The sequence below is a fragment of the Bombina bombina genome, chromosome 1 (assembly GCF_027579735.1).
Source record: "Bombina bombina isolate aBomBom1 chromosome 1, aBomBom1.pri, whole genome shotgun sequence".
Taxonomy (NCBI): Eukaryota; Metazoa; Chordata; class Amphibia; order Anura; family Bombinatoridae; genus Bombina; species Bombina bombina.
Window position 1 is genome coordinate 422,850,709 of NC_069499.1, and position 27,740 is coordinate 422,878,448.

Below are 27,740 nucleotides of genomic sequence, written 5' to 3' on the forward strand. Positions count from 1 at the left end.
GGTACGTGTGTGCACAATTTAGATGTGTTTTTGTTTGTTTTCTCTCTATTAGAAAACTACTGCTACTTCTCTTTTTTCTGCTTGAGAAGTTTGCTTTGTTTGCTTTTCAGACTGTGGGGCTGCAGTTTCCTGAGAGAGTTATGGCTCATTATTCGAAGGCTGTCTCTTCTTTTTGTGCTTTCAAAATTTACCTTCTGTGGAACAGATTTGCAAGTCTGGTTTTCTTTGCATATTTGTTTCCAAATTTGATCCTTTGTCTCGGTTGAGACTTCTTTTGGGGGTATTTAGGTTCTTCAAGCAGTGGTGCCTTCTGTTTAGGTTACCTGTCTTGTCCCTCCCTAGTCATCTGTGTGCTCTAGCTTGGGTATTGATTCCCAACAGTAATTGATGATGATCCGTCGACTCACCGTGTCAAAGAAATATATTTATCATGTAAGCATAAATTTTGTTTTTCAAAAATAAGCAAAATTAATTACATAGCTAAGCTGCCTGGAGCAGCCAACTCCACCCCCCTCATCAGTGTTTAGACACAGGCATTGTGTATTTCAACTGAGTTCACAGCTTCTAGGCATGCTCCATCAGATCATCCCTATGCATTTTTGCTTTCTACCAAAAGAACAATATATATAGATACAGCCATAGAAGCAAATGTGTGGGGGGAGTTAAAGCTTTACAATTCATTCACTAAAAAGAAAGGGTTAATGGCGAGGCACTGCAGTATTAATTTGCAGGTAAAGTAATTAATGTACATATTATTATATTTTGTCTCTATCCCAACTTGTTTTATGTCCCTATCCATTTAAGTCAAGACACTTTGTCCACGTAGAGGCTATTAATAATTGTAATGGCTATTACGCCTTGTTTTATAACTTCAGGAAAACAGTAGTACATTTGGTTAAATTTATTGTCAAAGAAAATGTGTTTGGAGGCAAATTTTATGTGCAGCTAATATTCCATAAATTATTGTTTATGCACAAACAATGCACATTTTAAACTTTCTAATTTGAAGGAAAAAACAAAACAGAACCCAAGTGGCAACCTGAGATGAAAGCCTTACGGCTAGATTTAGAGTTCTGCGGCCAAAGGGGTGCGTTAGCTACGCATGCTTTTTTCCCCCCGCACCTTTTAAATACCGCTGGTATTTAGAGTTCACAGAATGGCTGCGTTAGGCTCCAAAAAAGGGAGCGTAGAGCATATTTACTGCCACTGCAACTCTCGATACCAGCGGTTCTTACGGACACGGCCAGCTTCAAAAACGTGCTTGTGCACGATTCCCCCATAGAAAACAATGGGGCAGTTTGAGCTGAAAAAAAACCTAACACCTGCAAAAAAGCAGCGTTCAGCTCCTAACGCAGCCCCATTGTTTCCTATGGGGAAACAGTTTCTATGTCTGCACCTAACACCCTAACATGTACCCCGAGTCTAAACACCCCTAACCTTACACTTATTAACCTCTAATCTGCAAGCCCCCGCTATCGCTGACCCCTGCATATTATTATTAACCCCTAATCTGCCGCTCCGTACACCGCCGCAACCTACATTATGCCTATGTACCCCTAATCTGCTGCCCCTAACACCGCCGACCCCTATATTATATTTATTAACTCCTAATCTGCCGCCCCCGCTATCGCTGACCCCTGCATATTATTAATAACCCCTAATCTGCCGCTCCGTACACCGCCACAACCTACATTATACCTATGTACCCCTAATCTGCTGCCCCTAACATCGCCGACCCCTATATTATATTTATTAACCCCTAATCTGCCGCCCCCAACGTCGCCTCCACCTACCTACAATAATTAACCCCTAATCTGCCGACCGGATCTCACCGCTACTCTAATAAATGTATTAACCCCTAAAGCTAAGTCTAACCCTAACACCCCCCTAAGTTAAATATAATTTAAATCTAACAAAATAAATTAACTCTAAGCTAAATACTTACCTGTAAAATAAACCCTAATATAGCTACAATATAAATTATAATTATATTGTAGCTATTTTAGGATTAATATTTATTTTACAGGCAACTTTGTAATTATTTTAACCAGGTACAATAGCTATTAAATAGTTAATAACTATTTAATAGCTACCTAGTTAAAATAATTACAAAATTACCTGTAAAATAAATCCTAACCTAAGTTACAATTAAACCTAACACTACACTATCAATAAATAAATTAAATAAACTACCTACAATTATCTACCATTACCTACAATTAAACCTAACACTACACTATCAATAAATTAATTAAATACAATACCTACAAATAAATACAATGAAATAAACTAACTAAAGTACAAAAAATAAAAAAGAACTAAGTTACAAAAAATAAAAAAATATTTACAAACATTAGAAAAATATTACAACAATTTTAAACTAATTACACCTACTCTAAGCCCCCTAATAAAATAACAAAGACCCCCAAAATAAAAAAATGCCCTACCCTATTCTAAAATTAAAATAGAAAAGCTCTTTTACCTTACCAGCCCTGAAAAGGGCCCTTTGCGGGGCATGCCCCAAAGAATTCAGCTCTTTTGCCTGTAAAAAAAAACATACAATACCCCCCCCAACATTACAACCCACCACCCACATACCCCTAATCTAACCCAAACCCCCCTTAAATAAACCTAACACTAAGCCCCTGAAGATCTCCCTACCTTGTCTTCACCACGCCGGGTTCACCGATCGATCCAGAAGAGCCTCCGATGTCTTGATCCAAGCCCAAGCGGGGGGCTGAAGATGTCCATGATCCAGCTGAAGTCTTCATCCAAGCGGGAGCTGAAGAGGTCCATGATCCGACTGAAGTCTTCTATCAAGCGGCATCTTCTTTCTTCCGGATCCATGTAGTTCATCCCGCCGACACGGAACATCCATCTTCACCGACGACTTCCCGATGAATGACGGTTCCTTTAAGGGACGTCATCCAAGATGGCGTCCCTCGAATTCCGATTGGCTGATAGGATTCTATCAGCCAATCGGAATTAAGGTAGGAAAATTCTGATTGGCTGATGGAATCAGCCAATCAGATTCAAGTTCAATCCGATTGGCTGATCCGATCAGCCAATCAGATTGAGCTCGCATTCTATTGGCTGATCGGAACAGCCAATAGAATGCAATTTCAATCTGATTGGCTGATTAGATCAGCCAATCGGATTGAACTTGAATCTGATTGGCTGATTCCATCAGCCAATCAGAATTTTCCTACCTTAATTCCGATTGGCTGATAGAATCCTATCAGCCAATAGGAATTCGAGGGACGCCATCTTGGATGACGTCCCTTAAAGGAACCTTCATTCGTCGTCTAGTCGTCGGAAGAAGAGGATGGATCCGCGATGGAGGTCTTGAAGATCAGCCGGTCGTCATCGGATGGAAGAACATAGAAGATGCGGCTTGGATGAAGATGTTTGCCGGTCCGGATGTCCTCTTCTGCCCGCTTGGATCAAGACTTCAGCCGGAGGATGGATGTCTTCAGCCCCCCGCTTGGGCTTGGATCAAGACATCGGAGCCTGGACAGATCGCTGATACCCGGTGTGGTGAAGATAAGGTAGGAAGATCTTCAGGGGCTTAGTGTTAGGTTTATTTAAGGGGGGTTTGGGTTAGATTAGGGGTATGTGGGTGGTGGGTTGTAATGTTGGGGGCGGGGGTATTGTATGTTTTTTTTCCAGGCAAAAGAGCTGAATTCTTTGGGGCATGCCCCGCAAATGGCCCTTTTAAGGGCTGGTAAGGTAAAAGAGCTTTTCTATTTTAATTTTAGAATAGGGTAGGGCATTTTTTAATTTTGGGGGTCTTTGTTATTTTATTAGGGGGCTTAGAGTAGGTGTAATTAGTTTAAAATTGTTGTAATATTTTTCTAATGTTTGTAAATATTTTTTTATTTTTTGTAACTTAGTTCTTTTTTATTTTTTGTACTTTAGTTAGTTTATTTCATTGTATTTATTTATAGGTATTGTATTTAATTAATTTATTGATAGTGTAGTGTTAGGTTTTAATTGTAACTTAGGTTAGGATTTATTTTACGGTAATTTTGTAATTATTTTAACTAGGTAGCTATTAAATAGTTATTAACTATTTAATAGCTATTGTACCTGGTTAAAATAATTACAAAGTTGCCTGTAAAATAAATATTAATCCTAAAATAGCTACAATATAATTATAATTTATATTGTAGCTATATTAGGGTTTATTTTACAGGTAAGTATTTAGCTTTAGGATATCTCAATTCTTTAGATATCCTTTGTTGAAGAAATAGCAATGCACATGTGTGAGCCAATCACACAAGGCCTCTATGTGCAGCAACCAATCAGCAGCTACTGAGCATATCTAGATAAATAATAATAGAAGTAAATTAGAAAGTTGTTTAAAATGACATGCTCTTTCTAAATCATGAAATAAAAAAAATTTGGTTTCATGTCCCTTTAATTCTTGCCAGAAATTTAAATTCTGAAAAGTGTAGCTAAATTTCTCTGGAATTACTCAGTCATTACTGCAGTCATTAAAGGGATATTCCAGCCTAAATTAAAATCCACATGGATGCATTTCAGTTTTGAATAGAAGCATTTTGTAATATACATGTATTAGCAATAATGCTTCTAATAAAAGTTATAGCTGTATGTATTTAAGTATGCACCGTGCACCAGCATTTTAAACACAGCATTTACTCAGAGTGCCTAAGATGCTTGAATCATCTCGTAATGACTCAATTTGTTAATTGCTGACATGATACAAGCCCCACTGACTCTGAGCAGTTGCAGTATTTAAAATGCTGGTGCACTGAGAATATCTAGCTATACTTCACATGCACAGGCGGAGAAAAATGCTAGCACTCAAACAGTGATAACTTTTACTAGAAGCATTTTTGCCAATACATGTATATTGCAAATATGTTTTTATTGAAAGGTGTAATTCATCTATGTGCATTTAAATTTTGACTGGAATGTCCCTTTAAACAACTAAATACATTCTAAAAGCATAGTATTGAGGTTATTCGCCTCCTTCCTCTAGTTATAGGTGCCACCATGTTTAAATCCACCTGTCACTACATTCCAGTGCTGACGTATCTGCACATGTGCAGCAACTCTCCTTCAGATACCTGCAGTGTAAACTAAGTTCCATAATGGCAGCACCCATAATTAGATGGAAGTGCATGAAATGTATTTAGTGTTTGTCCCTTTTTAGCTCAAAATATTTTCCCCTGACAAATATTACCAGTTCCTTTTTTTTTCTAAATTTTTGTTAGACTTATTTTAAGCATGGCTTATATATATATAATCTTGGTGCAGAAAAGAGTTGCCTGGTATTTTTGGTGTTGGACTGTCTGTGTGGAAGTCACTAAAAGAGGCTGCACCCTATACCACCCTAGTTGAGTATGTATATGTTGGTGTATATATGTATGTGTGTATGTGTATATATATATATATATATATATATTCAAAGAAGAACTGTAAAGGAAATACAGAGGCGCCACATAGAGTAGTAAATTCTGGAAAGTCCAGTAATATGAAGACCCAGAGCCTCTAGTAATAATGGCCACTCACCAGATGCAGCGGCACAACCAGAGTGCCGTCCAGTACAGCACGGGACCTACACAGTCACCCGTATGACTCAGAGAGGCGTCAGGATACGTCCGACGTGGAGGCAGGTGACCGAGAAGAGGGGATGCACTTAAAGTGGAGACCGCAATCACGGGTAGTAATAGAAATACAGGAGCACGGATAGTGTAGAAGTGTAAACTTAATTTTTACACAAAAAGTAGCAATAGTGACGCGTTTCTCAGCAACAATACAAGCTGTTTCATCAGGCTAGATACTTAATCCAAACACTTGCTCCTTATTAAAGCGTTAGCTGGTCAATCAGCTGTCAGGCCAGTGGCAACACCTTCCATGATGTCATATGACAATCACATAGATAGGAGGGTTAAGAAAGCAACAGACCCTCAGTGATTAGAGAACGAACGATCATAAGCTAAAATACAGAAATTTAAGATGATACACACATCAAAAATACATATAAAAACGTATAATTAGTTTGTAGAAAATGCATAAATATCTAGTAAAATACATTAGTTAAAATCAATAAAAATATTGCTAAACAGGTCTTACAAAATACCCATCTAACTATATTGGGCCAAAATGAACAACGTGTATGAGTGTCTAGAAATAACACTGTGTAGGAAAAACCCTACAGATGGACTATATCTAAGAAAGGGGAAGAGCTAAAATATCCGAGTTAAATATTATAGGATATCTGTTAGGATAAGTCCATAAAATAATTGGGTCGTGATAATGACTCATAGCTACTAAATAACATAGGCCATATCCAGACCTACATAAAATGATGTAGTCGTATTGTGAAATGCAAATCATATATTGTATATGGTGACTAGTTGATGGCAAGAATTTAAAAAAGAGTAAATCATACAAGAGCCCAAAGTCTATTCAAAATCGAATAAAAGTGACTGACAATCTGAAGTTGCCAGGAGGAGTCATTCATAAATCATCTAAAAGCTGCCAAATTAATATTGAGATTTAGTCCAATAGGTCTCTCTCTGTCTTAACCTAAAGAACAGATTGTAGAGATGAGATTTAGGAACAAATTCTATTGGTATTATGGTATAGCAATTAGTTATTCCAGGATGTTTAAGGTTGCAATGTCTCGGAACACTATGGTTTTTATGGTTGTTCTTGATGTTACGTTGGTGTTCAGACATCTATCAATCTTCTACAGGTACGCCCGATGTATTGAATCCCACAGAGACAGGTAAGAAGGTAGACCACATATTTGGAGGAACATGAAATATGGCCCAAAATAGAATATTGACGACCTGTGACAGTAGATTTTAAAAACTTTTCCCTATGTGATAGATAATCACATAGTTTTCATCTCCTAATATTGCATTTAAAGCAACCATAGGTGTTCCTTGAGGGTCCAGTCATGGGAACAACAGGAGTAACCCTATTCTTATTCCTAACGATCTTACTGGGAGCAAGAATCATTTTGAGATTGGGTGCCCTTTTGTTGACGACCTTTGGTGCACTACCTATTAGGCTGCCTAGAATCGGATCTTTAGTCAAAATACTCCAATGTTTAGTTAACACATTCTTTATTATTTGGTGATTACTATTAAATTGAGTGATGAACAAGGGGAACTTATCTATTGGCTCTAAAGCCGTTATTTACTCCTATCATCCGACCTAGCTCTATTATATCCTCTATCAATGATATGTAGGGGGTATTTCTTTTCTAGAAATCATTCTTTTAGGATCACACTTTGTTAGTCATAATCTATTCGAGAATTACAGTTCCGACGTACACGCTTAAACTGCCCATAGGGGACATTACGTTTCCACGGTAAGTAATGGTTACTAGTGAAGTCAAGGTAACTATTGCAATCTACTGATTTAAAATGAGTAGTACTAATGACTTTGTCGTTGTCAAACTCAAGATTAAGATCAAGAAAACTAACTCTTTTTGTGTCAATAGTACTAGTGAAAACAAGACCCCTATCATTACAATTAAGGTGGTCGACAAAGTGATTGGCCGAAGTGGTATCACCTCTCCAAATAAAGATCGTCGTCTATATAACGACCATAGAGTACCAGATTCACCCCATATGTCGGATCATAAATAAATTCTTCTTCAAAGAGACCCATAAATAAAGTACCTTATACTATTCCTGGATATGGGTGTCCATATGTAGGGTTTTTCCCTACACAATGTTATTTCTAGACACTCATACACGTTGTTCATTTTGGCCCATTATAGTTAGATGGGTATTTTGTAAGACCTGTTTAGCAATATTTTTTATTGATTTTATCTAATGTATTTTACTAGATATTTATGTATTTTCTACAAATTAATTATACGTTTTTATATGTATTTTTAATGTGTGTATCATCATAAATTTCTCTATTTTAGCTTATGATCGTTAGTTCTCTAATCACTGAGGGGCTGTTGCTTTCTTAACCCTCCTATCTATGTGATTGTCATATCACATCATGGAAGGTGTTGCCACTGACCTGACATCTGATTGGCCAGCTAACGCTTTAATAAGGAGCAGTAAGTGTTTGGATTGTGTATCTAGCCTGATGAAACAGCTTGTATTGTTCCTGAGAAATGCGTCGCTATTGCTACTCTTTGTGTAAAAATAAAGTTTACACTTCTACACTATCCGTGCTCCTGTATTTCTATTACTACCCCTGATTGTGGTCTCCACTTTGAGTGCATCCCCTCTTCTCGGCTTACCTGATTGGCCTATCCAGTCACCTGCCTCCACGCCTCTCTGAGTCATACGGGCGACTGTGTAGGTCCTGTGTTGTACTGGACGGCATTCCGGTTGTGCCGCTGCATCTGGTGAGTGGCCATTACTAGAGGCTCTGGATCTTCATATTGCTGGACTTTCCAGACTTTACTACTCGATGTGGCGCCTCTGTTTTTCTTTTACAATTACAATTCTTTGAATTCTCCATCTATTAAGAGTGCGGCCTACCACTAACTTATCACTCCATCTGTTTGCGGCCACAACTGTTGGGATCTCTGCAATCACTCCTTGTGAATCAATATATATATATATATATATATATATGTATGTGCATGTGTGTGTATGTATATATATATATATATATATATATATGTGTGTGTGTGTGTGTATATATATATATATATATATATATATAAATGTGTGTGTGTGTGTATGTGTGTATGTGTGTATATATATATATATATATATATATATATATATAGTAACAAGGGAGAGTGAGTGCCAGATTTGTGTTCAGCTATATATATATATATGTGCGTGCGTGTGAATCACATCACTTACAATCTCATTTATTTTTTATTTCAAAATTTAATATTGCTCCAGAGAAAGCCTATACATAACCAAATCCTTAATAAATGATAGATTTTGTACCATAAGCTATAATTAGCATTACCCAAGAAGCATATTCCATCATTAACATTCATTTGATTTCATAGTTTTTCTTTGTACATAAATTGCATTTTTTAACATACATTAGTGACTCTCAACATTCTTTGTTTCATTAGCATATTGTATATATCTTTCAAATGCTATAATTAGCATTTCTGACTAATAATTATTTTTTAGCTCTAACTAGCCCCTAGTAACACTAATTAGCCTACACTATTATTTGTTAACATTTATTAATACTTACTAGTTTTTGTTAGCCTTCATTAGCATTCTCTTGTATTAGTTGTTATGTGTAAGCCTTAGCTTTTGCAAGCATTTTATTAACACATTATACCATTTGCTAACAGTTCCTAGCATCTGCTAGTTGTATTTGCTAGCATTTATTAGCAATCATGTCATCCATAATTAGTATCCACTAACATGTGGAGTACCTGCTTATATCCATATTTTATGCACTGGAAATAAATATCATTAAGTCTATTATTGTTAATCTATTTAAAGTATTAATGTTCCTATTTGACTTTTATCAGCTTGAAACTATAGTATTAAATACTCAATTACTCATTTTTGTAATAAATAACCCCTTATTATTGAATGTATTATTAATTATTATCAACAACAACAATACTAATAATAAATAATACAAACAGAAATAATTTTTAGGCGTCCATATAATAGAAACAGGTGTTCTAAAATATAAATTGTTATGTGAGTTTTGTATGTATGACGTTCTAGCTTATATGTTTTTGTGTAGAAAACACATGGCATTGCTTTAGCTTTCCTCTTTTAGAGCAGTTTTGCATTCCCTGTTCTTTATTAAGGAAACAAAAAATGAAATGTACATTGCATTCCTCAGGGAGAAAAGAATCTAAGAAAAAGTGTCTCCATTTCGTGGCTAGATCTATACTGTCAGTTTTTGAGAGCTACAGACATAAGGTAGCAGCACATTGCATGCTGGGAGAAAATAGGTGTATATATTATGTGTATATTATTATTATTCATTAAGCTATAAATACATTTACAAGCTCAGATGAATAACTTTTTTTTTTGCAACCATATCTTATTTCCATATCGTACATTTTTAGTTTTACAACAAAAGGGTTTTGATTGTAATCTATTCACTTAAAAATAGTTTATTTTACTTCTCGTATGTCTTATATATATTTGCAATATATATATTTGTTGTTGTTTATATATTTGTTTTTTCCCAGTCATTTTCAAACCCGTGTTCTTCCTGAAGCAGAAATGTTTTTATGCATCATAAAAGATAACTGCTATATTCCTATTGTATTGGCCATCTGAAATGTTTATTCATTCACATGAATGATGATTTAAATAAAACTAATTTCTTATATACTCGAGTAGTAAATGGTTTTGCACACACATTTATATTAGGCTATGTGTACCATAGCCTATGTGTCTGCTTTCTCTAATATATGCACTTCTAGAAAATGTAATAGAATCTAACCATAGTGTACACAAGTTCTCAGAACAGATGATATGTAAGTCACAAGAATGTATTTTATCATTACTGGAATTGACTTATTGATTTGAATGTTTTGCTCACAGGCAAGGTGTTGAACAGGTTTTTTATGAAATAAAGGAAGAATTCAGTCAGATTTCCAAGTTAACCCGAGAACAAAGCATCTACTTGAATAAATTGTTTGCAAGGAAGGAAAACAGAACTGGTAATACAATTTTACATGTCTTATATTGGTTTTAAAATATATTATTTCTGGACTTATGCAACATGTACATTATGGTATGTAATACAACTTGGCCATTCTAATAGTACAATGTATATGTTCTCGATAGTTTCATTTACATTACCAACTTACACATACATTAAATTTATAGCAACAAGCCTTTAAAAAAAACTCAGATATTTCTAGGTCCAAAGCAATATAGAGATAATAAAAAAATTAAAAAAAAAAATCTAAATTGATCTGATTAATTGTAAAGTTTTGTTTGTTTTCGGGGGGGGGGGGATTTTTGTATGAAAACTTGTACAATAAAAAAAATTAAATATATGATGTTTAGTGAAAATGTGCTTTTGGTCTCTGAAAAACTAATTTGTAGAACAGAACTCAACACTCTCTAAACAAAGTTTAGAATATAGGGGGCGCCCAGAAGTTCAACATATATAAGTCCTATATGTGATTCTAATATATAATGGAAGTCTTAATATCTGCCAACGACAAGGATATGCAGCTCTCTCTAACAACACACTTCAGCCTGAAAGACAAAAAAGAGAGGCGCCTCCTTGTGTGCATCAGTTGGGACTATGATTCTCTCCCCAAAATGATATGCCCCCAACATCCAATGTACTCACAAGTGTTGCAGCACCCAAATGTGCTGTTAGAGGCAGACTGCCCCAGCTCTCTATTATCCCACTTGTAGTAACAGTGGTTTGAACGCTGTTCGTAGGCTCTAGTACTAGATTAGCAAGTCCATGTGTGATGAACAAAGCCCTGTTTGCAGGTAACCAGTGACAATGTGATTTTAAAACATACACACTTTATTAAAAATACTGATGTATAAAAATCAATGCACATATATTGTGCAATATGTAAACAAAAGCTATGCGTTTCTTGGTCCTCCAACCGTTTCTTCAGGTATATCTGTTTATCACTTTGATTGACATTTAAACCTAACTTGACCAATCATTGCATAGTATGTAACATCACTACACATGAAGGGATAGTAAACCAAATTTTTTTCTTTTATGAATCCAATAGAGCATGCAATGTTAAGCAACTTTCTAATTTACTCCAATTATACATTTTTCTCTGTTCTTTTGCTATCTTAATTTGAAAATGCAGGAAGCTAAGGAGCCAGCCCATTTTAAGTTTAGCACTCTGGATAGCGCTTGCTGATTGGTGGCTATAGTTAGCCACCAATCAACAAGCGCTACCCAGGCTCTGAACCAAAAATGGGCCTGCTCCTATGCTTACATTTAAATAAAGATAGCAAGAGAACAAAGAAAATATAGGAGTAAATTAGAAAGTTGCTTAAAATTGCCTGCTCTATCCAAATCATGAAAGAAAAAAATGTGGATTTGCTATCCCTTTAATTTGCAGGTGTGCTAAATGTCTCTTTATACCATAACATGCTACAATTGGATATGTTAAAAACACATTAGTTACATTAATAAATAAAAACATTGAGAAATAAAATATAAAACCATTGATGCATTAAAAAAAAGCTGTTTTAAATTTGTAATTAAATATTGCTACTTTTAGAAATTAATCTTATCCAATAGGTGTGGTGCAAAAATCCTACCTTCCATAGTTTTTGTGTGCTATTTATTAAACATTGGCTTCCGCCAATTTATACTTATCTATAAGATTAGCATAAACACCATTTTCCATCATGAAGCTGGAGTGTTTTAAATTGTGGCTGACCTCAGACCATAATATAATTTCACATGATCACTCTTAGTATAAGTCTATTATTGAAAACACAGGACACCACAGCGCAAATAGAATACATTACGGACACAAACTTTCATAAACAGTACACTATTAGAGCACTAGATTATCACCACTAGAAGAAGTTTAGAGTAATCCCCTATAGTACCCATAGGAGATGTCACAAGACATATAAATAGATACAATGTATCCCTTATAGAATTATAGGAGACGTGCATATAGCTAAAATGCATGCTGTGATCTGTAATATAGTACACGAACATCACAAGGTGTTATATATACTGTATATATATATATATATATATATATGTACACACACCATACAAATTTACATATAGATATGGGTTCACAACATTTCAGCACCAAAGTTAACTAATCCCAGAATTACATTATAAGAGGCCTTAGGTCACAGTAAATAAATCACATCCCTTTTAGCTTAGAGCATACCTTTTGAGGTATAGAAACGGCCTGTCATAAGGTACAACTTAGGACATCCTTTCCGTATATCAAGTACAGGTATACCCCGCTCATACAGCGGGTTAGGGACCAAAGACCCGCTGTAAAATGAAAACCGCCTTAAAGTGAAACAAGGCAGTTTTAGCTTTCTTTTCACTTGCCAGTGTGTTTAAAAACTTGAAAACATGTTTGAACTAACATATATTAGGGGTGCAATAGTGCTACGTTTAGTTTAACACTGGCGCAGCACAGTATTCAATAAATACTGTACCTGTAAAATAGTGACAATTACTGTAGTAACATTTGGCAGACTATAGCACTGAGGCACAGATTGTACTGTAATGCAGTAAACTGAGTGAACTAAGCATGACAAAATGGTGCCAGTCACTTTTCTCGCAATCTCACGAAGTACAAGTACGAAGTACAGCACTGTTTCAAAATCCTTGGAGGTTGAACTTTAGCTCCACAAAGCGCTGTATTAGCGAAGTGCTGTAAAGTGAAGCACTGTAAAGTGAGGTATACCTGTATACAGTTTGGGGTAAGTCGCAATTTGAGACACTCCATCTGCAGAAGGAGTATGGTCACGATTCAAGACCCTATTATTGTGATATGATTATATGATTAAAAAAAAACAAATAATACATAATTGTATAAATTCAAAATTTAGAACAATTCATTTGTTTTTCTGCCATGTGCTGGCTATTAAGTCAGGTTATAAAGTTGATTTCAAAATACTTTGGAAAATCTAAAGTTTGTTGTAAGTTGCTTGAAACTGACCAGATGGTATATGGCCAATCAGAATAAAGTTAATGCAAATCAGCTGACAGGTCGGTTAAAGATGGGTCATTTCAGAGTCCAAATTGCTTTTTATTGATTTATATGTCAGGGTTTAATGGTCATCTTTTGTTTTGAAGCTTTTATCTTTAACCAGCCGTATGCAACGATTCCAGGCAACTCTTTTTACACATCAGTTTTAAGAGCATGGCTTTGTGCATGCTGTTGTTGTCTGTTGTTGTGTAGATCTTACAATCAGTGGTCCTAAGACTGCTGCTCTTTTAACGTGTGGTTGCAGGGTCGCATGAGCAAACCTGCACTACAAGGGCTCAATAGTTGGTTCTGCAGCATCATAAATGGAGCCCAGTAACTTTTATAAGATTGTAATGTGTATATCGTATACTTTAGAAAAAAATGTATTTTAACTGTAACTATTTTTTACTACACCAATTAATTATTCAACTAAAATTTAAATATATTTTGCATTACCATGATTTGTAATATTATGTTTTGTTCACAGCAGAAGTTCCTTTGCAGTTCTCAATGCCTATACAGTGCACGGACAAAGCAAATAAAGATGCACAAGACAATATGAGCCCTAAGTTTAAACCAGATAAAAATACCAGAACATTATTTGCATCTATCACACCACGAGGCTTGGGACCAGACGATGAAGTGAGTTTCTCTGTGGAGTCCCTTTCAAACTTAAGTGTTAAGTTTCCACCAACAGACAATGACTCTGAATTCTTACAAAGTGCTCCAGAAAAGCTGCCAGCTTTAAATATTGTTTCCTCAGAAAATCCGTATCCCAGTAAACAACAAGTAGAAAGCCCCCTTCTGTGTCAGAAAATCACCGCAGCACGCTGCAGCTCACCCGATTCACAACACTCTCCACGAACAATATGTAATGTAGAGAATTTAAAAAACCCTGGTGTAGGAAATAACAATTTTTTCCCAGAAGAGGACAGCAGCCTCTTTTTGGCTGCTAATAGCCCAATTAGGAAATATCTAAACTCTTCTAGTATTCAAGATGTTCAAGAAGAAGAAGACTCAGTTGAAACAGGAAGAATGGTTCGTGGACCACAACAGGTAAATAGAATTTTGTTTATTAAATGGACATTGAACTCCTAGCATATATTGGCAATTAAGCACCACATTGTAAAATAAATGTTTTAAAAAACATTTAACGCTATAATTTTGTTAGCACAAAATAGAATTTTTTTTTAATTTTTTTTTTTACAAAATCAGCAGAAGTTCAGGGATAGACATCTTGAAAAGCTTGGTGGGTTACAGTTTCCTGGTCTCCTTGACTATGGCCATTTAGGGAGTAGGGACTGATATAAATTACCTTGTGCTTTTAGCTAACCAATCACTGTGTAGAATGTTTCAGGCTCAGGTACATTTCACCATATTTAGGTATGCTGGAAGCAATATAGTCTGTATAAAATAATATTCAGACATATTTTATAAATGCATGCATATTTTAAAAAATAATATGTATATTTCAATGTTGCTTTATTTTTCTTAATTTAATGTTTTTTGTTTGTTTTTTAAGCATTAACTGATGTGATTACAAATACTAAGCTAGTAAACTGAATGGCTATTTAATAAAACATCAATCATGTCTTAAATATAAGTATATTATTTTATGTATAGTATAATATATTTTTGCATGAAAAAGTTAAAGCTCTTTAAAGGGACAGTCTAGGCCAAAATAAACTTTCATGATTCAAATAGAGCATGTAATTTTAAACAATTTTCCAATTTACTTTTATCACCAATTTTGCTTTGTTCTCTTGGTATTCTTAGTTGAAAGCTTAACCTAGGAGGTTCATATGCTAATTTCTTAAACCTTGAAGCCCACCTCTTTCAGATTGCATTTTAACAGTTTTTCACCACTAGAGGGTGTTAGTTCACGTATTTCATATAGATAACACTGTGCTCGTGCACGTGAAGTTATCTGTGAGCAGGCACTGATTGGCTAGACTGCAAGTCTGTCAAAAGAACTGAAAAAAGGGGCAGTTTGCAGAGGCTTAGATACAAGATAATCACAGAGGTTAAAAGTATATTATTATAACTGTGTTGGTTATGCAAAACTGGGGAATGGGTATTAAAGGGAGTATCTATCTTTTAAAACAATAAAAATTCTGGTGTAGACTGTCCCTTTAAACTGACATACAAAATAACAAGCTGTACTTGTAGAAGCCCAACTTACTGGAGTGTCATTTCCTCATTGGCTGATCAAGACAATTCCCACAACTGTACACACCTCCAGAAATGTGGAACAACAAATAGATGTAGAATATAAGGGCCATTCTACTTGAGGAATGACTTAAGTTTTTTAATGAATAGCTTACTTTACAACACTATGAATACACATACAATTACATTTACCTAAATGAGCATCATTTCACTAATGATACTTTTTTGCTGGTGTTGTTCCTGTTAATGGAGAGTACAAAAAGAAAATGATCCAATGTATTAGACAAATTTTATAACTTTATTACTTATACAATTATGTGTCTACTCCTGCAAAGCGGTTAAATATATACCTAAAATGCGCTCCAGAGCAGCAATGAGCTAGCTGAACACATCTGGTGAGGTAAATGTGAGTAGCAACCAATGACCAGCTAGCTCACAGTAGTGCATTTCTTCTCCTGAACCTGCCTATATATGCTTTTCAACAAAGGATACCAAGAATAAAAATGATCATATAATTATAGTGAAAGTGTAGCGTAGCATTTTCTACCCTTTAATTTGATCCTGATTATCCATTTTACTTGTTGGAGTATAATAAATTGTTTACGAATAGCAGGACAGCAGGAGAAACTACACTCATTGTGGGAGGTAGGAGAGATAAGTGCTAAAAATTTTAGTTCTCTGTAAGTATTGTGCTTTTGTACACAAACAAATATACAATAAGGAAGCATTTGTGTATAGATAATGATAAAATAAAGATATATGATTTCCCTCTAAGCTCAACTCATTTTAATAGATTGTGGTGTCCAATAACAATCAGCTATTTCATATACAAAATTAAACTTAAAGGATTAATTGGCAACATATTAAGGGGAAACCAATTTTATAGTGCACTCTCCCTTTACATGGAAAAGTTCTCCCTGAAGCATGAAAGTTAATTTTAACTTTAATGTCCCTTTAAAACTCAGGATTGACTGACTTTTTATTATTTGCAAAACATGTGTATTTCTGCTATGTGTGCAGTACAGTAAGATGTTTGTTTAACAATGTAAAAGTGTACAGTGCACTGCCCAGGATTTACAAAAATATCAAGCTGGCATATGTGTTAAAGCATTGTTTTAATTTTACTTCTGGCTCCCAAGAAGATCTTTTCCATTCTCTTAATTCTATATTAAAAACAGCATTTTATTATATGCTCAATTGAGATATCTGATATTTTAAAAGGTCAACAGATTACCCAACTCAAGAGATATACAGCAAACCATCTAGCCATGTGTTTTCTTCTTTTTTCCAGAGTTTTTTTTTTTACCTTATTGAGATAATTCAAAGACATACAATGTCAAGCATGAGGAGAAAAAATGAGAACAAAAATAAGAAACAAATCAATTATATATGATAATACAGACTCAAGGTGGGCAACAAGAGTTGGATCAGATTATAAGTACCAATCATATACTCTAGAGCAGTGTTTCCCAACCGCGGTCCTCAAGTACCCCCAACAGGCCTGGTTTTTATTATAGCTGAACCAGTGCACAGGTGAAGTAATCAGCAGATCAGTAACCAACCAGCTCTCATCCATCAGCTGATTATTTCCACTTGTGCTCTAGTTCAGCTATAATGAAAACCAGGACTGTTGGGGGTACTTGAGGACCGCGGTTGGGAAACACTGCTCTAGAGAATAATGGTTTATGCTATTTTAGGTTGGAGTATACCAGGCTCACAAGGATAAGTGATTATAGTAATTTAGATAATTATCTAGGCACATAAACTGTATATTAAGGTATTTTGTTTTTAGCTATTGAGGTATTCTTCCCAGAGAAAAAGTAAATTGTGATATTCCTCTATTCGTTTAGTATGTACAAAATGGTTTTTTTCTAGATGTAGAGAATGGGGTCACTATGGATTTCCATTATGTGATAGATGGGAGATCTACTTTTTTCCAATTTAGTGGAATATTACCAGTGGTGTTTTTATTGAAAAATCCTTATTTGTTTAAAATATATATATATATATATATATATATATATATATATATATATATATATATATATATATATATATATATATTATTTTTTTTTTATTTTTTTTCTAAGTGTGCTTGTATTTTAGCAGAGTGCTGGGGAGGTTGTAAAGTTTGAGACAGTAAACACATTGAAAATGTTATTAAAAATGTTTAGTTATCTATAATGAAACAACTTTGCAATATTCATTATGTTTGCCCCCTTTATATGTAATTTAGCTAATTCGCAGAACTTGGAATACACCTGCTGACTTCTTTAGGCTAACTCTACTTTATGTCTGTCCCTAATTGGCTTAATCCAATTACAAATGCAAAACAATTTAAGGGACAGTCTACTTGATTTTTTTATTGTTTAAAAAGATAGATAACCCCTTTACTACCCATTCCCCAGCTTTGCACAACCAACAATGTTATATTTATATACTTTATAACCTCTAAATCTCTGTCTATTCCTAATCCCCTCTAGGCCGCCTCTTGTCGCAGTGCATTTTATTAGCTTTTCACAGCAATGTACTGCTAATTCATGTGTGCCATATAGATAACATTGTGCTCACTCCTGTGGAGTTATTCAGGAGTCTGTACTGATTGGTTGAAATGCAAGTCTGTCAAAAGATAAGGAGGCAGTTCACAGAACCTTAGATACAAGGTAATCACAGAGGTAAAAAGTATATTAATATAACAGTGTTGGTTATGCAAAACTGGGGAATGGGTAATATAGGGATTATGTGTCTTTTTAAACAATAATAGTGTTCAGGTAGACTGTGCCTTTCACTTTATAGTAACATTATGACAGTAGCTATCCCGCTAGTCAGCAGACTAAAGCCCAGATTGGCTCCTCCAAATAAGGCAAATGGTGGGTGGAGTTTGGCTATTAAAAAATAATTGCTGTAAAACGGATGCTAATTTGTTTTATAAATGTTAAGACTTAGCTAATATGCTATTCTATAGCAACACAACAGAAACTGTCCCTTTAATATGATATACATTCAAATTCTGTTTTTATTGGGAGATAACATTTTGTAAAGCTTAGTGTAAAATATTAGTCACCTATTTAGAACAAGGTTCCTGGAGCCTTTCTGTCCTTTGTAACACTGCATCTTGGTACAACTTCATACATTAGTCAATCTGTAGACATTACATATGTTGGTTTTTTTCTGATTCCCTCTTTGTTATTACACTTTCAGACTGACCCTATTTTTCTTGGACATTCATGGTTTTTGGCCTCCTGTGGTATATTTGTGCTGAGAAATTTTGGGCAGCATCATAAAAGAAATGCCCTAACCTTTGGTATGGGTGGTTGTGTGAATATACTGAATATGCAGTCTTTGTTGGCATTTTACATTAGAACAGATTTTATTATTATCAGATATTTGTAGAGCGCCAACAGATTCCGCAGCACTGTAAACATAGTCAGTATACAGTATAACTTTTGTAGGGATCAAGTGGGTAGAAGGCCCTGCCGAGAGTTTCACTGTTGTAGTTGGCTCTTATGAAGGCGATCTGCAAACAACTGGGCTCATAGGCTTACATTCTAAGGGGTGCTTAAAGCTGTTAAAACTAGGGGAGAGTCTTGTGGAGCGTGGCAGGGAGTTCCACAAGATGGGGGCCAGTCTGGAGAAGTCCTGTAAATGGGAATGTGAGGAAGTAACGAGAGGAGGAGATCATGAGCAGATCGAAGGGGACGGGAAGGAGAGTATCTGGAGACAAGTTCTAAAATGTAGGGGGGAGCAGGGCAGGTGAGAGCTTTGTATGTCAGAATGAGGATTTTGTGTTTAATCCTAGAGGCAAGAGGAAGCCAGTGAAGGTATTGGCAGAGAGGTGCAGCAGATGAAGAGCGACGTGTAAGGAAGATGAGCCTGGCAGAGGCATTCATAATGGATTGTAAAGGAGCTATGTGGCAGCTAGGTAGACCAGAGAGGACGGAGTTGCAGTAGTCAAGGCGGAAAAGGATATGAGAGTGGATTAAAATCTTAGTTGTGTCTTGTGTAAGGAAATGTCTAATTTTAGAGATGTTTTTAAGGTGGAAGCAGTAGGCTTTAGCCAAGGACTGAATGTGAGGAGTAAAGGAAAGGTCTGAGTCAATTGTCACCCCAAGACATCGGGCATGCAGGGTAGGGGTAATGATGGAATTATCAACAGCTATAGAAAATTTGCGGGTGGAGATATTGGAAGAAGGGGGGAAAATAAGGAGTTCAGTTTTGGAGAGATTTAGCTTAAGGTAGTGAGAGGACATCCAAGATGAGCTATGAGAAAGACAGTTAGTGACACGGGTTAGTAAGGAAGAAGGTAGGTCTGGTGCAGAAAGGTAGATTTGAGTGTCATCGGCATACAAATGATATTAAAACCTGTGGGACTTTATTAAGGAACCTAATGATGATGTGTAGATTGAAATGAGAAGGGGAACGAGGACAGAGACTTGAGGTACCCCAACAGAAAGTGGTAACGGAGCAGAGGATGCTCCGGAGAAGGCTACACTAAATGTACGGTTAGACAGACAGGAAGAGAACCACAAGAGAGCTGTGTCGCAGATGCCAAACGATTGGAGGGTTTGGAGCAAAAGAGGGTGGTCAACAGTGTCAAACGCTGCAGACTGGTCGAGGAGGATAAGCAGAGAGAAGTGGCCTTTGAAATTTTTGCTGTAAGTAGGTCGTTGGTAACCTTGACAATTGCTGTCTCTGTGGAGTGATGGGGATGAAATCCAGATTGTAGTGGGTTAAGAAGAGAATTTAGTGTAAGGAAATGGAATAGACGTGCATATACTAGCTTTTCGAGGAGCTTTGAGGCAAGAGGGAGTAGGGAAATAGGGCTGTAGTTAGATTGGGAGGTTGGATCGAGGGAAGGTTTTTTGAGGATATTTGTGGCGAGTACGTGTTTTAGAGATGAGGGAAATATACCAGTGCTGAGGGAGAGGATGAAAATGTGTGTGAGTATGGGGGTGAGGGTAGAAGAGAGGGAGGGGAGTAGCTGTGAGGGGATGGGGTCGAGAGGACAGGTAGTGAGGTGGGAGGACAGTATAAGGGCAGAAACTTCATCCTCGTTAACAGGGGCAAAAGAGCTAAATTTTTTGATATTTGGGTTTTGGATGATTGTGAGCTTTTAAATGGAGGTGGTAGATTGGTAGTATGTTGAGGGCTGATGGAGTCAATTTTGTAACTGAAGTGGCTGACAAAATCTTGAGCTGAGAGAGAAGTTGTATTAGGAGGTGGAGGTGGGCGGAGAAGAGTATTGAACGTGGAAAACCGACGTTTTGGGCTAGAGGAAAGAGTAGAGATGAGATTAGAGAAGTATTGTTGCTTATAAAGATTAAGGGCAGAATAGTAGGAGTTCAGGATGAACTGGTAGTGAAGAAAGTCAGCTGAACTCCGAGATTTCCTTCCAGTGTCACTCAGCAGTACGGAAACATCTGCGTAGGTACCGTGTCAGAGGAGTATGCCAGGGCTGATGATGAGAGTGTGGTTTCTGAGCTATGGTTGGAGGGGCCAGATTGTCAATGACCGATGTAAGGGTGGAGTTATAATGGCAGATAGATTGGTCAGGGCAGGAAAAGGAGGTGATGGATGAGAGGAGATGTTTGAGAGAGCTAGCAAGCTGTTGCAGATCTAATGACTTAGTGCTTCTGTGAAGTTTGGTGTGAGGGGTAGAGGGAGGGGGGTTGTAGGGAGGGAAGTGATGTTGCAAGTTAGGAGATGATGGTCAGAAAGAGGAAAAGGGGAGTTTGTGAAATTTGAGAGAGTGCATCGATAGGTGAAAATCAGATCAAGGGAGTGACCATCTTTGTGAGTGGGTCAGTCCATTGTGACAGGCAAAAAGTTTAAAGTGAGTTGAAGAAGTTGTTTTGCAGAGAAGGCAGTGGGATTGTCAAGAGGGATGTTGAAGTCGCCAAGAATGAGGGCAGAGGTGTCTGAGGAAAGGAAATAAGGAAGACAGACAGCAAAGTGATCTAAAAATTGAGTTGGGGAGCCAGGGGGCAGTATATGACTGCAACACATATAGAGAGGGGAGAGAATAAACAAATCATGTGTGCTTCAAATTAAGAAAATGTGAGGGAAGAGAAGGGCTGTATTTTGTTGAAAGGTACAACGAGAGGAAAGTAAAATACCAACACCACCTCCTTGTCTATTGCCAGACCTAGGAGTGTGGCTGAAGTGGAGACCCCCATGTGACAGTGCAGCAGTGGATGCTGTGTCTGAAGCAGAGAGTCAGGTTTCTGTAAGAGCCAGAAGGTTAAGAGAGTGGGAGGTAAAGAGATCATGGATAGAAGTGAGCTTGTTGCAAACAGAGCGAGAGTTCCAGAGTGCACAAGTGAAGGGTGGTAGGGGTTTTAGATGTAAGAGGAATGAGATTAAGGTTACCAGAGTTTTGTTTATGAAGTCTATTGAAAGGCACACATGGATGTGCAAGGCTAGGAAGTTGTGGGGGACCAGGATTAGGGGAGATGTCGCCAGCAGCTAGTATGAGAAAGAGGGAGAGTGACATGAGATGAGAAGCAGATTTGCAGTAGTGAGACTGTTTTTGGGCTGAAGTGCAAGGGGGAGAGAGAGTGTTTAGGAATAGGTTAAGTTCAAAAAGTACAAAAGTGAGGTGAGTATAAGAGAGATGGGCTAATGAACAGTGCAGGTGGAGAGGGAGAAGGAGTAATTGAATAATGTAGTTTGTTATAGAGACAAGAGGTTTCAAAAAGGGATATGAAGATACTGAGTATTATTACAAAAGTGGGAACCAATTAAACATATAAGACACAGTATTACAGCAGCACTTGCATAAGGATGCAATAAGATACATATAACACAATATTACAAGAGTGCTTGCCTTGTGTCTTGCCCCTTGCCCAATCCTTGTTGAATTCTTGTATAATTCTTATCTTAGTGCCTCACTTCTAAAATGTTCACTTTACAAATGTGAACATATGCTATTGTTACAATGTACACTGCCCAGGCAATGCACCTCCCAAACTAGCGTGAAATGTATACAGACAGGGCAGTAAGCTAAGTCCACTAAATTTAGTTGATTGCTAATCAAAGACAATTTGAAAGGCCAATTGGAATGTTGGATTCTGGTCTGGTCAGGGTAAGATAAGTTAAGTAAACAGACAGTAAAATGTAGAAGTGGTTGAAGCTATGGCATAAGACAACTTATAAATTTAAGAATAATAGCAAGTATTGATAAGGAGTGAGCATCACACGGCAATTAACAAAACATAAGTAATAAATTATAAGTAATAATAAATGCAGGACTTAATTTTAACAACCTAAAATCATGTACTCGATATACATATACACATACCAAAGAGAGACTTGCAGTACAAATGACACAAAAGCAGGGAAATTGGCAGGATTTTAATGCAGGTTTATCATTTTATTTTTAGAACAATGTAGGCTATGGATACAATTGGTGGACGTGGTCAGTACTCAAGTAAACCTGTGCATTTAATTTATTGCTCCAATATGTTCCTGAAATTTGTTTTCAAATATTAGCAGCTTTTGAGTATTAGCCACAGAGATAAAATGCACTGCAACGTCTAGCACATTCATAGAGCAGTACAACTAGTCGGATGATGCCGTATTTTATTGTTAGAGACAGTACTTCTGTTAATTAGCAATCTAATTGCCTAGTATTGATATGTCAAAAAATTCCATTTCTTTATTGAAACATTGTTAAATTGGGCTCCTGTTGGACATCTGTACAGGATGACATTTTTACACAAATGTTGTTAAATAGCAAGGATTCCAGCCTTCTGATTCACTAGTGTGTCATTTCTTCCATTATCTTGTTTGCTGTTCTGCACGTGCTTGTGCTGTGAGTTTTCAGTAGATGGCAGTCTGCATTGGGTTTTGCTTTCAATACCGTAGCACAAGAAACAGCTGGTATGTGATTACAAGTTGATGGGAAAGTAGTCAGCTTAAAGAAATGCAAGTGAATTGGTGTTGAGCTGTCAAAAGGCACAGGGCAGAAGGTTAGATAATTGACTTTCGCACCAGGGTGAAGGAGGAAGAACTTGAGATGACTTTGGTTTGTGAGCTTCAGGAGAATCTGTTCATTTTTTTTAACTATTTCATTATACCCACATCTGAGGGCAATGGGCTTAATTATGTGGAGTTAATTAGAAAGAAATATGATGGCACATTTGGTTCCTTTATATGTGATTACAAATTTAACATCTGGAGGTTTTGCTGTCTCAAAATAATTTTAAAGTTTATTAAAAACAAAATGACATGTACACAGAGTTTAATCTATTGTATGGAGCGGATGTATCCCAGAAATATTCTAAAACACTCCTAATAATCTATGTATGGCCTGTGTGTTTTTGCAACTAAATAAAAAGGGCCATAAAAAAATGACATTTGCAGTTGGACAATCATTCAGTTAGCACTTTATAGCAATGTAACAGATCAGGGTAGAATGTGTATCATTCCGTAATCCAAGGTTCTTCCCTTTTTTTTTTTTATCATCACACAGTCGTTTTTGTTTTTATCAAATTTGAAACATTTCTTATGTCAATATATACTGAAAATATCAGTATGATTCTAACATTGGTTTATGCTGTATTTAATAAATTCACTGCACTTGTTGTGTAATCGTACATACAGAAATGCTACAGTACACATTAATGGGGTGGGGGGGACAGTTCTCAATTCCTTCCCTTTTTAGGCGCCACACCCTTTATAAGTTTCTCATGTAATCTTTCCCTATTGATCACAGTAAAATACTCTTGGGAGTAAGGGGTAGTATGTAGTCCTTTCTTTGTCATCATTTAAAACAATGATTGTAATTTAAAGGGACACTGAACCCAAAATTATTTTGTGATTCAGATAGAGCATGCAATTTTAAGCAGCGTTCTAATTTACTCCTATTATCAAATTTTCTTCATTCTCTTGGTATCTTTATTTGAAATGCAAGAATATAAGTTTAGATGCTGGTGAACACACTGTGTTGTTCTTGCTGATTGGCATATACATTTACCCACCAATAAACAAGTGCTTTCCATGGTCCTGAACAAAAAAAATAGCTTAGATGCCTTCTGTTTCAAATAAAGAAAGCAAAAGAACGAAGACAAATTAATAATAGGAGTAAATTAGAAAGTTGCTTAAATTTGCATGCTCTATCTGAATCATGAAAGAAAAAATTTGGGTTCAGTGTCCCTTTAAAGAATTTGTATCTGTTTTTCATAAGTGAATATTTTTATTACTGGTTTTAAACAAAACACTGCAAGCTATTGACGTACATACAAAATGACTCTAAAAAGGCAAAATTATGGTTTATTAAAGTTGTAATAATTTAAGGTAAAGTCTGGGTATATCATTTTTTTTAAGAGACGCGTGCATGGGCTCACAGAGCTTTTAGTTCCCTCCCCCCTCCCATTAAGTGTATGATATATTTAGTTCCAAAAATGTCATTAATTTAATGCATAATTTTTTTTAAAAAAAATGTAGTTGCTATTCGCAATCGGCCAAAGCTATTCTCCAAATACCGTCGAAGACAGTCATATGCAAATAATGAATCTGGCATTGCAAAGGAGAATAATAAAACATAAGCACTGTTATTAAAATAGAAAGGTCAGCTAAAAAGGAGTATTTTTCTGACAACTGAAAACACAATTGGGAGGGATACATAGTGTCATTATGGCAGATAATGGCGATCCAATGAATGTTTTAACACATGCTCATCACATCAATATGCTGCCAAGGAATTCCCTCCCCAATCACAATATGCTTTATTACATTTCTTAAAACATCCAATATGGGCAGCTGTACACAACTTCTCTCTAATTTTTAGGTTGAAATACCAACACGGACATCTCAAGATATGCTCAAAAGCTCCCATATGGTCCATATGTTTGTGCCCCAACCCATCAAGGAAATGGAATGCTGTTACCAAACATTGCTATTTATAAAACTGCATGAGCAGTATGTTTTATTTACTTATAAGTGATTCCAGGGATACTTAGCAACTCTGAAAGGCTTTAAGACTTTTCATGGCAGTGGTAGATTTTTTAGTAGTGTTGAAAATGATCAGCAACTGTTATGTTTATTATTTCCTTTGGGGGGAAAAGTATAAAATTGTTAATATTTTAAATCCAATTCATTAATTTCTGTGTGGATTTGGATGTAAGCAAGTAGCTTGTAAAAATCAGTTTTTAAAGAGGCAGAACTTTTTTTTCACTTTCTGAGATGAGATCTTTTTAGTGAAAAAATTTCTGCAGGTCATTTTTAATTTAAATTCGATTTTAAACTAAGGCACCAGTTCAATTGCAATGTGTTGATTAACTGAAGAATAAAGCATTTTTTTTATAATTGCATTGCAAATTAGCTGCATACAATAAAATACATTTTTAATGTCTCTTGAATAAATCGGTTTTCTTTTCTCTTGGTCTAACATAGAAATGTAGTAATAAGAAAGATGCAATGCTTATACGATTTCTTACATTCAAAATAAACAGCTTTACAGACTGGGAAAGGTTAGGGGGCGGGTTTGAAAAAAATCTCTGAGAGCCCGTCAACATGCAATGTGCTACAGCATATTTGACTGCTCACTTTAAACACCACTTTGCTCTGGATGCACTGTTAAGGAAAACATACACAGTGCAGCCAGAGCACAGCTCTGTTTGTAGAAAACTGTCTAATGTGGAGCAGCACTACAAAGTTCAACCGCTAATAGTTTCTGCATGTGTCCTGTTCTTTCTGCAGACATGCTACATTTTCTGCAATGACATCTCAGATCACTGTATGTTCTGCCTTAGGGAAGGAATGTTTGAGATAGTATTTTATGAGGATTTTATTTAAAGGGACAGTCTACAATAGAATTTTTTATTGTTTTAAAAGATAGACAATCCCTTTTATTACCCATTACTCCGTTTTGAACAACCAACACAATTATATTAATATACTTTTTACCTCCTGTGATTACCTTGTATCTAAGCATCTTCAAACAGCCCCCTGATCACATGACTGACTAATTATTATCTATTGACTTGTATTTAGTATTGTGTTGTGCTAACTCATTAATAAGTTTTCGGGCGTGAAAACATTATCTATATGGCCCACATGAACTAGCAGTCTCCCATTGTGAAAAGCAAATACAAAAGCATGTGATTCAGAAATTTAGAGGTTTAAATGTTATAAAGTATATTAATCTAACAATGTTGGTTGTGCAAAGCTGGGGAATGGGTAGTAAAGACATTATCAATAATATCATATTTTTTGTATTTATCAACTTACTATTCAGTTGTGTGTGTATGTGTATGTATAAACGTAATCAATTAACTACTGCCGCATAGCTTTTCAGCACCATCATAAAAGCAAACTGATTATCCAGTTCATCTCTAACTGGCACTAGTAACACGTCTCATCATAAAAGGCTTAATCCCAGTCTTACTACGTATATTTCAGTGTTCGCTACAGAAAATGTTGCCAGCCTGGTGGCATTATAAAAGTAGGGTCATTATGAAGTAGCTGGATGGGGCAGTGTAATATTTTCTAATGTTAAATCATATCAGCTATCCAAAACACAAATTAATTGCATACATTTTCATAAATGTATTTAATAATTTGTGCAATAGAAATTGAACATTTTTAATACTGGCTAATTTTAACGTAAAAGGGACAGTATACACCAATTTTCCTAAAACTGCATGGAATATACTATAAAAATGAATATGCAGATACTGATATAAAAACCCAGTATAAATCCTTTTAAATACTTACTTAGAAGCTCCCAGAGGACCAGTCAACACAGATTTGCATAATCAACAATTGCAAGATAACAAGACAATGCAATAGCACATAGGGGCATATGTATCAAGCTCCGTATGGAGCACACAAAGACCACTGCTCCATAACCTGTCCGCCTGCTCTGAGCAGGCGGACACTCATCGCCGGAAATCAACACCATCGAGTATGATTGGGTTGATTGACACCCCCTGCTGGCGGCCTA

The 27,740-nt window shown here is 36.1% G+C and overlaps 1 protein-coding gene across 4 annotated transcripts in view; it reads left to right on the forward strand.

The window, feature by feature from the left end:
- Positions 1-27,740, forward strand: part of TANK (TRAF family member associated NFKB activator) — a 188,255-nt gene that overhangs the window by 151,197 nt on the left and 9,318 nt on the right. For 3 of the 4 annotated variants that reach the window (XM_053698361.1, XM_053698363.1, XM_053698362.1), the window contains exons 8-9: positions 10,500-10,618; positions 14,112-14,680. In XM_053698361.1, the coding sequence (XP_053554336.1) occupies positions 10,500-10,618; positions 14,112-14,680 (688 nt within the window). The remainder of the gene's footprint in view (positions 1-10,499; positions 10,619-14,111; positions 14,681-27,740) is intronic. The other variant, XM_053698364.1, reaches the window with a different exon arrangement.